This window comes from Crocuta crocuta, unplaced genomic scaffold (genome assembly GCF_008692635.1).
Source record: "Crocuta crocuta isolate KB4526 unplaced genomic scaffold, BGI_CrCroc_1.0 scaffold243, whole genome shotgun sequence".
NCBI classification, from domain to species: domain Eukaryota; kingdom Metazoa; phylum Chordata; class Mammalia; order Carnivora; family Hyaenidae; genus Crocuta; species Crocuta crocuta.
This window is the reverse complement of record NW_027529596.1, coordinates 1,046,388-1,059,721: the sequence shown is the minus strand read 5'-3', so window position 1 is coordinate 1,059,721 and position 13,334 is coordinate 1,046,388. Positions and strand designations below refer to the sequence as shown.

The following is a 13,334-nucleotide window of genomic DNA, read 5'->3' as shown; positions in this document are numbered from 1 at the left end:
GCATTTATTCAAACATTCATTCAATAATTGGCACAGACACTCTTTTCTGAGCATGACACTAGGCATTGGGGTATGAAGATCAATGAGTTCCCTGTATCCTCTAGATGTTCCCAGTCTAGACAGAGAGAGGGAACCATACATGCACAGTTCAAATGTAGTGCACTGAGTGCTGTAACAGAGGCATCCATGTGGGGCAGAAAACAGAGTCCCCCACACCTGGGCGCCCCCTGCCCTCAGGCTGTCCATCCTCCCCAGGGCAGTCCACTCTGGGCTGACTTCTCTTTACCCCTCTCTCCTGAATGTGCTCCTCTGGGTCACCCAGTGTACTCCAATCCTGATGGTTCTTTGGGAGCCTAAGGGGATGTCTTGCCAATGTGGTAATAGATTAACTATTAGTTGGTCGCTTACTCTTTCAGATAATTTATTACATTTTAACTGGCTTTTAACTCCTTGTGACAAGGGAGGTGCATTTCATGGTGGGGGTGGCCTCTGTTGGCAGATTGAGGATGGGGAGATTGGGGAAAGCCACATTTCTCAGGTCACTGGGTAGGCTCCTACGTTCTCCTCTCTCTATCAGTAGGGCCCAGTCATCTTTCAGACCTTCATCCTCTCTTTGAAAACAGTTCTGGGCATCTGATTGCCCTTTGCAAAAGTATCTTTGGAATCAAGGAATTTTTAGGGNGACTGATGGATGTGGGGGGGAGGGGGGGATGGGCATGGAGGAGGACACTTGTTGGGATGAGCACTGAGTGTTATGTGGAAACTAATTTGACAATAAACTATTTGTTAAAAAAAAAAAACAGCAAAAAAAACAAACCAAACCAAACCAAAACAAAACAACCTCAAAGATCTTTTAGTGGCTTTCAGGAGTTTGAGGACTCCTGAAAATTCTCTATAAACTTTTGCTTAAGCATACTGAAGTGCATTTTCTTTTTCCTGAAGACAAGATCTATAGCTTTCATGAGATTCTTAAAAACCTCAGAGATCCAGAAAAGGTGGCTAGACTTGAGACCCCATAGAGAAGAAAAGTGACTTTCTAGAGATGTCACAGTGGAAGAGGGGAAGAGGTGGGGGAGGAGGGGAGGGAGGGAGAGGTTACGTCAACACAGAGCCATAAACACAAGCTTCTTGTTGGCCCATCAGTGTTGCCACACTGCACCACCACGCACGGGCTTTAAGTCTTTGCCTTTGGGACCTGTCACAGTTCTAGCCTATGCCCTAGCCATGCCTGTGCACCTGCCACGGTGGCGTAAGAACTGTTTTAGGGAGGCAGCTTTGGAGAGCTGGAGAAGGCCCGTGCTCCATCATAGGGCTACTGACAGTGGCTAACTTTGAGCTCTGAATTTACTAGTTATCAGTACTCTTTACAGAAAAATGTTAAGCCTTTGGAACTGCCCATCCTTAGAGCCATTCGGGCATCTGTGAAACAACGCTGTCTGGTTGCAGAAGACAGTATAACCCATAAGGCTGCCCTTTCTAGCATCACATCGCAGAGAGATAAATCACTTGAATGAGCCACGCTGCAAATGTTGACACTTGGGATCCCTTGTCTGAGGCGGAAATGTCTGGCTTGTTTGCACACGGAGGAACCTGGGACAAGTTGTGTTATCAACACCCAGTGGAAGTCGTCAGGGTAAATAAATACATACATATTCTCCTAGTCAATCTAAAGGCCAGGTCAGGGGATACTGGGCAAACAGCCCAGAGAACAGGAAAGGAACGCAATTATACATACTGGAATTACACATTGATCTAGAAAACACTGGCTTCTTTCTTTAGTCTATAATTATATACTCTGTTTGCCACTCTGACCTGTGAGTGGGTTGGTTTCTTCCTAAGAAGGTCTACAGGAAAAAACACAGGTTCCTGAACAGGTCCAGCAGCCCTGGATGTGCTGAGAAGTTAGCGTGATAGAGGGAAAGAGCCCTAGAACAGGAGTCAGTAGATGTCAGCTGTAGAGGTCACATCCGCATGAAACAGCTGGGTGGCTTTGGATAAGTGACTTCCTTGTTCTATTGTTCTGTTTGTTTTCTTTCCTGCCAAAAGAGGGGTGTAGGTGCATTGGGTTGATGACATGTAAGGTCCCTCCCTGCTTGAATATTATTCTAGCCTTTTCTTTAATTTTATGTATTCTTTTCCTTCTATATGAATGCATCCCAAGCTTGCCTATGACAGCCCAGGCTTATCTGAAGCCAGAAACGTGGACCAGAGCACCCCCAAACTCCCCTCCAGACTCCAGGCTCCTTCCACCAGGCTCACCAGCAGGAATATGGACATCTCTTGCTGTAGCGACAACAGTAAAACTGCCATTCCCGATCCAGCACGGACTCGAAGTAGCGGCTCTGGAACCCCGCCACCAGGCCATTGTTGGAGCACGTCTGGTACCTGAAGAGAAGAGAACAAGTCCAAGCGAACGAACGACAGAGACACCCAAGACCCCGGCTGCCATAGTTACCAAGCCAGGCCATGCTTTGACTGACCTAGATTCCCAACAATTTATTCCATTCTTATGCAAATAATCAAGACTTTGTTACATTTGTAGAAATAACATATGCTCCCTGTTAAAATTCAAATGATTCAGAATCTTTCAGCTGAAGGAAATTTGTGGAACACTATTCCTGACAGACGTCTATGAATTTATAGTTGGATAGAAGAGAGCATAAATGGACAGATAAAAAGGAATCTAGACTTTTACAGATGCAAGGTTATATTATTCATGCCATTTAGAATAAAAGAGAATACAATTTATTTTACTTGAATTTAAAGTGAAAAGTAGACACAGAGAAACACAATGAACTGATCAATTTCAAATAAGAGTTTCTTTTGCTCAGGAGCAGAGCCCTGGGAGTTAGCACTGGACACTCAACTGGCAAAGCCCGGGTGGGTGCAGCGATTTGCCCAGGGCCACCCAGTGGGAAGCTGGTACTGCACTCCCAGGTTGTCACCACTTACCAGGAGTCTTCCTACCACCCACTAAACTGTAAGCTCTACGTGGTCAGAACAGACTTTGCGCAGGTTTATCCTCAGTGCCCATGGTAGGTCCTGGCATATGGAGGTACCACCACAGGGTGGTGACAGGCAACTGAACTCCGCAGACTCCCTGTAAGAGTATTTTTCGTGTCTTATACACTGTGTTCTATTTCTCCTGTCTGGTCCACAGACCCTTCCTTCAACCATGGGCATGGTACACATTCCTTATCACTAGGCTGCTGCTCTGGGGATCAGCCCCTTTTCCCTTCACAGCACCTTCTTAGCTAAGCAGTGGCCTTGGGTGGTGTGAACCTTTCTTCCTTTGTCCCACATCCTTTCTCCCACCACCCAAATCCCACCGGTGCCTGAAGTTTGCCACTTCCTGCTGGACGACAAGGATGCTATTCTCCACCCGGCCACAGAAGGCTCCCACCCTATGGTAGTGTGGGGGTTGCTCACAAGTCCTTCCAAAATAAGTCTTAAGCTCCCTCAGATTCTCTGTATTCTCCCTTCCCCCCTCAGCCATTGAGCACGACCCCTCTCACGGGTGAGTGGAGCAGGTGGTTGTCTATGTGTCCTGGCCTGACAGCTGCTGGAACACAGCCCTGTTTTCCAAGAACAGATGAGTTTCCAGAAATGATCACAGATAAGGTAAGAATAAGTGCTCTGTGCTGATAGGTGAGAGAGGCCATGCTGGCACACGTACTATAAAACCATTGGTGGTGACTGGTTTCATGTAATTCTTCATATTTGGTAGAAATGATCTTGTGGATCTGATGAAACTAGATATTAAATATATTTCATGGTCTGATTGGAAGGCATCTGTCTTTTCGGTTCATTTATTATTCATTTACCCATTCATGCACACCTATATTCATATATGCATGTATATACTCACTCATCCACCAGACACATGTGTACCCCAATACTCTTGCTCCTCTTCGGCATTGGTACCCACACTTCATGTTGAGGGAACTGAGACCTGGGCTTGGTGCTTGGCCAGCTGCACAGACTAGCCTGGGTTGCTGTCCCTGGGACCTGCAAGAGGTTCCATCAGACCCTAGAGAACTCAGCTACAGGAGATCAGGAAGGCAGATTAAAATGCCCTTGACACGCTAGCCTTCTTTGCTCTCCCATTGCTCACATCTCATCAGGAGCAGTAGCCCTTGCGGAGATGCCTGGCACGTTTTGGAAGCCACGTGATTGGAATGGACTTCCAGGGTCTGGGACAGTGGAGAGTCCAAGATGGTCTATTATATCCTCATCCTAGCAGTGTGAGTGAGAACTTTCAATACAAAGCACTAAAAGTTGTAAATGAAGTTTCTGGGATCTTGTTTCTTACCATCACTACAATTTCTGGCTTCCTCTAAAAAGTATTCCTTCTCAGAAGTGAGCCAGGCTGTGGTTTCCCTGTGGCTGTTGTTTCATTGTTTTGGTTTGTCCTATGCACTCAGATCACCACAGGGACAGGGTTCGGAGGGTGATAATTTCCCTCAAGTAAAAATAAGTGCAGCAAGATAAGCTGATCTGTTCCATGGGGCACCAGCTCTGAAGGCAATCCAAGTCCTGTGACTTCTCCACTGGCAGTCAGCCTGACAGCTGGCCCCACCGTCCCATATGGCAAGTGTGCCTGTCCCTGCCTCATGCGCCACCTCAGGAATGCTGCCCTGTGAAGATCACTTGGACGCTACAAGCCGAGGGCATAAGAACATACGGTAAAAGTTAGATAAACACACAGGGCTCTCCTCCCCTATCTTCTGTCCCCTTACCTACACAGGTTGGTAGAAGGAGTATGCGCTGGGGTTTGGTAGTGCATGTGGCCAAAACATGAAACTACTCCTTCCTGAATTGGATTTTTGCTGGGGTACATTTTCACTCTCATGGGGGAATCAGTAGAGCAGAAAGGCTAAGAGCAGGGGCTATTGGACTGCTGGACCGGTGCTTCATCCACTCCCGGCTTTGTCACCTTGGGCAGTCTTCATACCCTCTGATAGCCTCAGTTTTCTCATTTGTAAAATGGGCATAATAATGGCACATACTAATTTAAGTTATTGTGAAGACCAAATAATCCAATGCATATAAAACTCTGGTGCTTAATAAATTACTTATTGTTGATGCTTTCGAGGCTTAATAGATTATTATTGTCATCCTACTTTCATTTTGTCCACTTGACAATTGTGAGTAACTTGACAAAATCTGCGTTGGCTCCCTAGTCTCCCATCAGAGGAAAGCTGGTGGGCTCCAATGCATTCCCGAGCTTCTGTTTCCCTAAAACAAAGCTCATGCAGGTTGGATGTCTTGGTTACAGACACACACCCACTTTGTAGCATAGATACTTCAGTTTCACTTATCACCCCCAGTAGACGGTAAAATCCTTAAGGGAAAAGATGACCTGATCTTTGGTTTGAATTCTCTACAGTGCCTGTCACAATGGGGATAGCAGATGTTTAACAAGAGAACAAATGAACAGATAACTGGTCAGGTGTCTTCCATCCCAGAGGCAGAGTTGACTTGGAAAAGCCCATCACTCAGACCCAGAAAGGACCCTAAAACTCCCCCATGAAGTTTCCAGAACCTGAGTGAGTGATCATCTCCCCATGCCCACCCCATCTCCTTCAGGAATGAAGTCTGCTCAGGGTGAGAATGTAAACTGAGCAGAGCTTTGGGCCTTCCTCCCCTCCCTTCCTGTAACTTTCGATCTTTTCTGAAAGCACGTTACTTGACAAGACTCACTTAAACATTTGGCCACAAGCTGCAGGATCACAAACACCGAGCAGGCTGGGGAGGAGAGGGGTGAGGGTGGCTGTAGAGGGGAGGGGCATGGGGGAGCAGGTGAAAGCTGGTATGACTCAAGTGATTCAAACTCAGTTTTTAGAAGTGGTTAGTGATGGGGGTGCCTGTGTGGCTCAGTCAGCTGAGCATCCTGCTCTTGATTCTGGCTTGAGTCATGATCCCAAGTCATGACCCCATGGGATGGAGCCCTGCATTGGGCTCTGTGTTAACAGCAGGGAGCCTTCTTGGGATTCTCTCCTCCCTCTCTCTACCCTTTACCTGCTTGTGTGCTCTCTCTTGCAAAACAAATAAACATTTAAAAAAGTGGTTGGTGATGAAAGGCACTTCAGAGGCTCTACTCCACTTCCCAGCACCTGTGTGGTTCTCCTGAATGGGCCTACGGAAGGGTAAGGACCCAAGCCTGCGGGTTTCTGGGTGGATTATGACGGGACCCCAGGGAAGCCGTGGATACAAATCCCCTGCAAACCTTGGGGTGCCCTGCTTCAGAGGCTGTCTGCTCCCCTTTTCAGAAGGCAGCCTTTCCTTCTCACCAACCTGTGAAGGCTGGAGGCTCAATTTTGTTTCACAAACTGGATCATTGTTGGCCCTGCTCCATCTGCCAGAAGAAACTTTCTAGAAGGCAGATCATGAGGCAGTTAGTTATTCCTCCTCTAACAATGCTCAGGGACGGACCTGCTCTGAGAAGGTGGCCTTTTTAAAAGGGCTTATCTCACGGCTGTCACCCTGAAAGCAAAGACAGGGTGTTTGCTTCTCCAGGGTCTGCCACAGTCAAGCAAGGAAGCATCAGGTGCAGGGGAAGAGCTGTTGTAGAGGCGGCAGCAGACCCGAGTTCTGCCCTCACCAGGCTGTGTGGAGCCTCACCTCAGTCACTGTGAGCACTGGATGAAAGAGTGCCTGCGAAACTCTTGGTCAAGATGGAAACTGATAGGCTAGGATGCAAACACATTCTTCTGAGGCCAGAGTTCCCATATAGGAACAATCAGAGGGCACAAGCTCCTCCAAGACAGCCCTCCGCTTCTGGCCCATCCTCTGGCCAGGTTTCTCCCTGCCTCCTGTATTCTCCACTGGGTCCAGGGCTGTTGGCCAGGCCAGACGAGGGGACTGGGACAGAAGGGGAGCACATGTGCAGTTTTGTTGGTGAACTCCTCTGTAGAGTTTTAGTTTCTCCTTCCAGGCTCTTCTGGTTTTGGTCCCAATGTATAAAAAGTTCAAACTCTTAGCAAGTCGAGGGTGGCGGTGGGTCTGTTGTAGAACAGAGTAAAGCAGTGTCATACTGGTCAAGAGCTTGCAAAGTCCCGCGGAATGGGTGGGCTAGCCATGCTGGTCTCTTTCCTCCCAGTTCCATGGACGTGCAGTGTGCTCCAGGGCTGCTAGTCAGTCTGCAAACCCACAGCAGAGATGGAAGAAGAGCAGCTTTGCCTGTCATCCAGGCCAGTGACTAGCTCCCTGGGTTGGGGAGACTGTGACAGTGTGACACAGCCTCCTTCATCCCCCTAACGTCTCCCCCAACCCAGCTTGATGAGGGCTTATTTTCCACCAAGAGACATTCACTATTTTAGAGTGAAGCTTTGATTCCCATTAATTCTCTTTCCCCCAGAATAATCCGTTGAGTTGCTCCAAGGCATTTATAACAGAGTTCACAGGGTTTCAGAATGTTTCTTGAATCTTTCAACACATACTCATCAGAACTTACTCTATGCTTGGTGCTATACTTGGTCTTTCCAAAGGGCTGTGCTGGGAAGCACACAGTATGGAAACACAGACATTGGAGAGAAGAAGTAGGTTGACACTAAAGACAGAGAAGAAGACTGAGAGACCAGGTGGGGACAGTGCGACAGGGAAGTGGCAAGGGACAGAGACAACCCCAATTTAGGGGCAACGTGTGATAGTGCAGAGTTTTTGGAGGTCAACACTACACGGCTGAATGCTGGGCCTCCCACCACAATGGTGGGGACATGAACTATCTGTTTAAATGATGTTGAACTGTAAACTATTTGTAAAAAAATAAAAAATAAAAAACACCAGTGAGGGGCAAAAAAAATAAAATAAAATAAAATAATGTTGAGCTGTATGCAGTCTGCGCTCTGTCTTCCTGCCTCTGAGTAAGAATTCTGCTGTCTTCACTGTCCTTGTTTCACATACGCCCGCCTGTCTACCCAGTTTCCAGATGGGGAAGCACAAATGACCTGCTTTTCTGGGTAAAAAGACAGAACAGGACAGAGGGAGAAAAACAAATTCTTCCCAAAATACAAACTCCTGCCTTATTTTGGAAAAATACAAGCAGTCAACGCTACCCTGAAGGCCTCTGAGAAGATCCAGATGAGCTTCTATGATGTATTTATGTCCTGAGATCCATTATGGCCTGAGAACAATTTCAGGTCATGTGGGGATTGCAGGCTCAGCCACAGGAGACCATGAACATCAATTTTCACACTATTTATTAACCAAGAGACCAAATATTACCTCCAGGTCTAAGAAAATGTGACAAATATTCAAGACATTTATAATGTACATTTAAATATTTATAGATCACAACCAAATTACATGTTCCTAAAACACAGTGGTACACATCAGGGGTCTCTGTAAGCTAGCAACTTACATTTCAACTCCAGCTTTAAAATTTGCTGTGAAACTGAGTTTCAGTTTCTACAGAGTAGTCATAAGACTAAAAATAAGTAACCTTTGTCAGGGACTTTCCATGTGCCAGGCGTTGTCCTCAGCACTGTACCTGTTTAATTATTTCGATCATCAAAACAATCTTATGAAATGGCTTGGATAACCAGTTCCCCGCCACCACCAGCGTTTGATACACAAGGAAACCCAGGTTTGGAGGGATTGGGTGATTCCCCCAATGACATACATCCAGTAATGCCTATATATTACCTAATTTACTTATGACAATAATTCTAGGGGGTTGTTCTTGTAGAGGTAGAAACGGGGTCTTGGAAAGTTGACATGATTTGCCTCAGCAGTAGTGGGGCAGCATTTTAAGAATTGTCCTGTTTAACTACAAAAACTATCTCTCCAATTGCTTCAAGATATTTCAAAGGAATACACACACAAATGCACAGAAGATACTCTAAGTCTGTAGAAATTTCTGATTTATTGGAAAAACTATGTCTGACAAGTACTCAGGCAGAAGAAAACCTCCTACCGGAGGAGTGAAGCTTTGCCATCCTTATCAAGAGCCAGTTTTGCAAAACTCAAAGTTTCTCCCAGACAATTGATTCCTGGTACTTAGAAGAGTGACTTTGATGGAAAGTTGGCAAGAATCCTGGATCTGCCGTAACCCTTCTCCCACACTTGCCTTCTTGCCTTCAGAAGTCATTCTTACGTGGATGGGATATCATCTTTAGACCAGCACTCACTACAGCTTTATCCAAGCGCAAAAGCAATGCCAACATTTCATATCCGCCGTCAGCTCTGTGGCATCAGACTGTCTGGCTTGGCCCCCCCTCTGCTGCTCCTCAGCTCGGAGCCGGCAAGTCTCCCAACGCTCTGAGCTACAGTCTCTCATCTGTGAAACCAGGAAATAGTAATGCCTGGCTCCCAGTATTACTGTGAAGATCAAGTAAGATTAGACAGACCATGAGTAACTCAAGGGCGTAGACTGTATGTCATTTGTCTTTATGTTCCTGGGGTCTGGCAAAGTTTGTGATCATAAGCATTTGGTAGTGAATGAATGAGCAAAGAAACGTATAAATGGGGAATGTTTATAAAGTATAAAGGATCACATAAATAGCCCAAGGGTAATAGCTCCTATGCTGAATATATCGCTGGCCCCCTTGGCCTTCATTCCTCTTCTACAGTGCAAGGAGACTGCTGTGGATTATTCTCCAGGTCCCTCTCAGCTCTGAGCTTCTTTGATTCTGTTCCTGTTTACCTTTTAAACTCCCAGTACATACTTTACTAGCCTGCATCCTTATTTTCAAATATCATTTTAGTTTGAAATAGATGTGGATTTACATAAGAGTTATTCCTTTGACCTTATCTTTCAGAACTCTGGTGCCTTGAGGAACACTAAGGAATTGGCATTAAAATAGCCCTACACTCCATACTTCATTTGGATTTCACCAGTTTTTGCACTAATGCCCTTTTTCTATTCCAAGATTCAAACCAGAATCCATGTGGCACTTGGCCCATGTGGCTTTTGAGATAAAGAGCTCACTATTCTTTTTTTTTTTTTTTTTTTTTTTTTTTAAAGCTTATTGGGATATTAAAATTTGGGGGATAGTAGAAAGCTAATGAAGAGTGTATCTTAAGGTGAGTGTGTCAGGCATCCTCTGTATGTTTTAGAGAACTTTGGGAAGTCTCCAAAGACCATCTTGCACGACTGCAAATGCAACTAGTCGAAATGAGATGTGAACAGTAAAGTTGGGACCTGTATTATAGACAGTGGAATACTGAGAATCACAAATGTAAACCAAATGGTTTCCCCTGCAGGAAAATCTGCAGGCTTCTTTGTTGAGGGTGGTGGGAGCACTGGCTAGGATTTGGACTGCCCAAGCCACTCACTAGTCTGATTTAGTCTTGCATACACATTTAGTGGGCCTACTATGCACAAGCATTACACTAGGCACTGGAGAATATTCTATGCAGCACTGAATAAGACAAAGCCCCTACATTTGCAAAGTTGGTTTGAAGGAGACAAACAATACACAAATACAAATTGACTAATGACAGGTGCACCACAACAAACACAAAGCAGGTTGCGGAGTAGAGGGTGAGAAACGTAAGTTTAGAGAAAGTGGTCTGAGAAAGACTCTGAGGAGGTGGGGACTGTGTGTCCTGAGGCTCAGAACCACAGATCAGCAGGGATTTCCCTGGACTACACAGAGCCCTGGACTCTATTAGAATCAGATTATGGAAAACTGAGTGTCTGTCCACTGTTCTCAGGTTCAGATGGACGTAGATGCTAACACAGCTCTGTGGGATAGTTTTCCTTTCTCCTCTTCTCCATCGTGTGGTTTGTCTTTCATGCATTCGTTAATTTAAATGGTCAGCTCTAATAGAAGCTGTCATTTTCAAAGGTCTTCCTGAGCTACTTTGAAGTCCAGGGGAGGGGAGTAGGGAAGAAGACAGCAGGTGCCAGTATGCACAATGCTGTTCCTCTGAATTCAGGCTCCGCGCGTAGCTGGCTTGTCCAAGCTTGGCCTCGTCAGATTCCAGAGTCTCTAAACCTTATTGACCGCCCAGGATGTGCCAGACATTTGTTTACATTTAGATGTAGGGTTCCTCTATACATATAGAGTTCCCCTACACATGTTTCCTTTCGCCCCTTTTGTGAAGTGGGTGTCACACCTTTGTTTTCTTCCCGAATGAGGAACCAAGCGCACAGGACCACAGGGCCAACAGATGATAGAAACGGGAGCTGTGAATCAGGGCTTCCCGATTCTAAGATCAAAGCTCCTTTCACCGCACGACAGCTCAGCCTTACTAGAAAATTCCAGATTCATCTTGTTCCATACAGGACCAACATGTCTTACAGCTTGTGCTATGTTACTTTAGAGGAGTCCCTGGGAACAACAGAGCCTGCCCTGAAGCAGAAAAATGCCACTCTTGGGACCTAGATAAAGCCTCCTGGTGGTCATTAGTTGGGGAGCCAGCATCCACACTCCAGAATCTGGCTCCCAAAGAGGTGGTTTTCTACAGAGAAACCATAGCAAACAGCAGTGTTACGAGTCACCCAGCCACGGCTGGAACACCTTTTAAATCTGTGCTCTTATTAGCAAGTATCTTTATTTTTTTACTTTTATATTTTTTTTAGCAAGTGTCCTTAGTAGATCCCATATATTGTTGTCAAATCTGTGTTCAAGACTCCTCCTCCCTCTTAAAATAAACCTGCAAGCTGATTCAGTTATACAAGACAGCCAAATTGCACAAAACCATCAACTCTTTCCCCAGAGCGGATTGCAAGCTTGCAGCCCATGGGAAGATGTAACTGCCCCTCAGCCTACTAGCAAATTCTTTCCTTCAGTTTTTTTCACTGACAGTGAAGTCTAAACTCAAAACAATAATCATCTAAAAAAGTGCCTCTGGGGTAATTGGTATCGGCCCTGGGGCAAATGAGTTTTACTGTAAAGGAGGTATTTTTCATGTTTGTGCATTTTTTACTCTGTGATTAGCAGAGTAGGAGGCCACATAGGGTGGAAAAGAAGGAAAATCATTTGACTCAGCATAGCCCAAAATGTGGAGGAGGAGGTGGAAGAGTGACCTTGCCTGTCAGCCTCTCTCTGGACTGGACTCCCATTGGCCAAACAAAATCATGTTATGTCCACTCCCTTCCTCTTTTGCTGTTCTTCAAATAGTCTGGGAGTTAATGACAAACCAGATGCAAGTTGGCAAGTTTAAAACGAAACATCATTTGCCTCCTCTGCCTAGCAGGGATAAACACAAGGATCAACAGAATGCAAGAAAAATCCAAGGGCATTTTCAGGGCCAAACAGAGCATGGCGTATTGGAGTTGTGGATTCTTCCGGGATCATGTAGTGTGACCGCTCATTTTCCAGATGAGGAGGGAACCTAGAGAGTTGAACCACTGGCCCAAAGTCACATGGTCTTTAGAACCAGAATCCAAATCCAAGCCTTCTGACTCAGAGCCCAGGGCTTTTCCTGTGGGGTTAAGAAATCATCTCAGAGTGCCGTTTCACTATGTCTCTAAACCGGGAGATTAGAAAGCCCATATAGTAGCCCTCCAGATGGAAGGACCAGGTGGACAGTATAACTAGGTTGGTCCTGAGCCCCGTGCCAGGCAATGGGACCTGCTGCAGGTCTTTGAGGCGAGGCTGGACTCTGAGTTGGCCGCCTATCAGGAGGAGTTTGGGATAATTAAATCTGCTCACCAGAGGCAGTGGGGTGGACAAAGAACGCCTAATGAAGGGCCCCGCCTGCAGCAGCCTGTGTGACCTTCTCCCCATCCCTTCTACAGGCTGGCTTAGCCCCTGGTCAGTCAGTTACCAAGCTGGTCCCCAATCCTCCAGGGCTGGGCTGGTGCTCTGACCTTGCAGATTCCATCCTCCCAGGACAAAGAACGGCCTTGAGTCCAGTCCTGGCCCTTGGCTGCGCCAATAGCCCACACTGGGTGGGGGGAGCAGACTTTCAAGTAGCTCATCACTGTGACCATGCACATACACTTTGGAGTTAAGACTCACTAGACCCAAATCCTGGCTCTACAACTTTCTGGCTGAGGAAACACTTGGGTCTCTAGATGACAGTTTGTCTACCTATAAAATGACTTATAGATTTGTTTTGAGCATTAATGAGGTAATACACATAAAGTACTCAGCATGGTGCTAGCTCAGGGTAAGCACTCAATAAATGGTGGCTGCTTTTACTACTCAGAGGTCCCTTCTCTTGCCTGGCTCCTCCACAGGTCATTGTCTTTTCCTCCTGGTCTCTCATCATGGGTCTGTCTCTTGATTGAGTGATCCCCCAAAGCTTGATCACCCCAACCCCCTCTATGCCACGTGCCTGCTGGAACCCTCACAGAGTCCTGCTCTACAACTGGGCTTCCTTCTCTCTGGACCTGCCTCCTTCAGGGCTCACCTCCCCCCCCCCCCCCACCTCCAGGG

At 46.3% G+C, this 13,334-nt stretch overlaps 1 protein-coding gene across 1 annotated transcript in view; it reads right to left on the bottom strand.

Moving 5' to 3' along the window:
- The window catches only part of DPT (dermatopontin), a 29,296-nt gene that overhangs the window by 14,819 nt on the left and 1,143 nt on the right, over window positions 1-13,334 (bottom strand). The window contains exon 2 of the mRNA XM_077761753.1: window positions 2,260-2,385. Coding sequence (XP_077617879.1) covers window positions 2,260-2,385 — 126 coding nt within the window. The remainder of the gene's footprint in view (window positions 1-2,259; window positions 2,386-13,334) is intronic.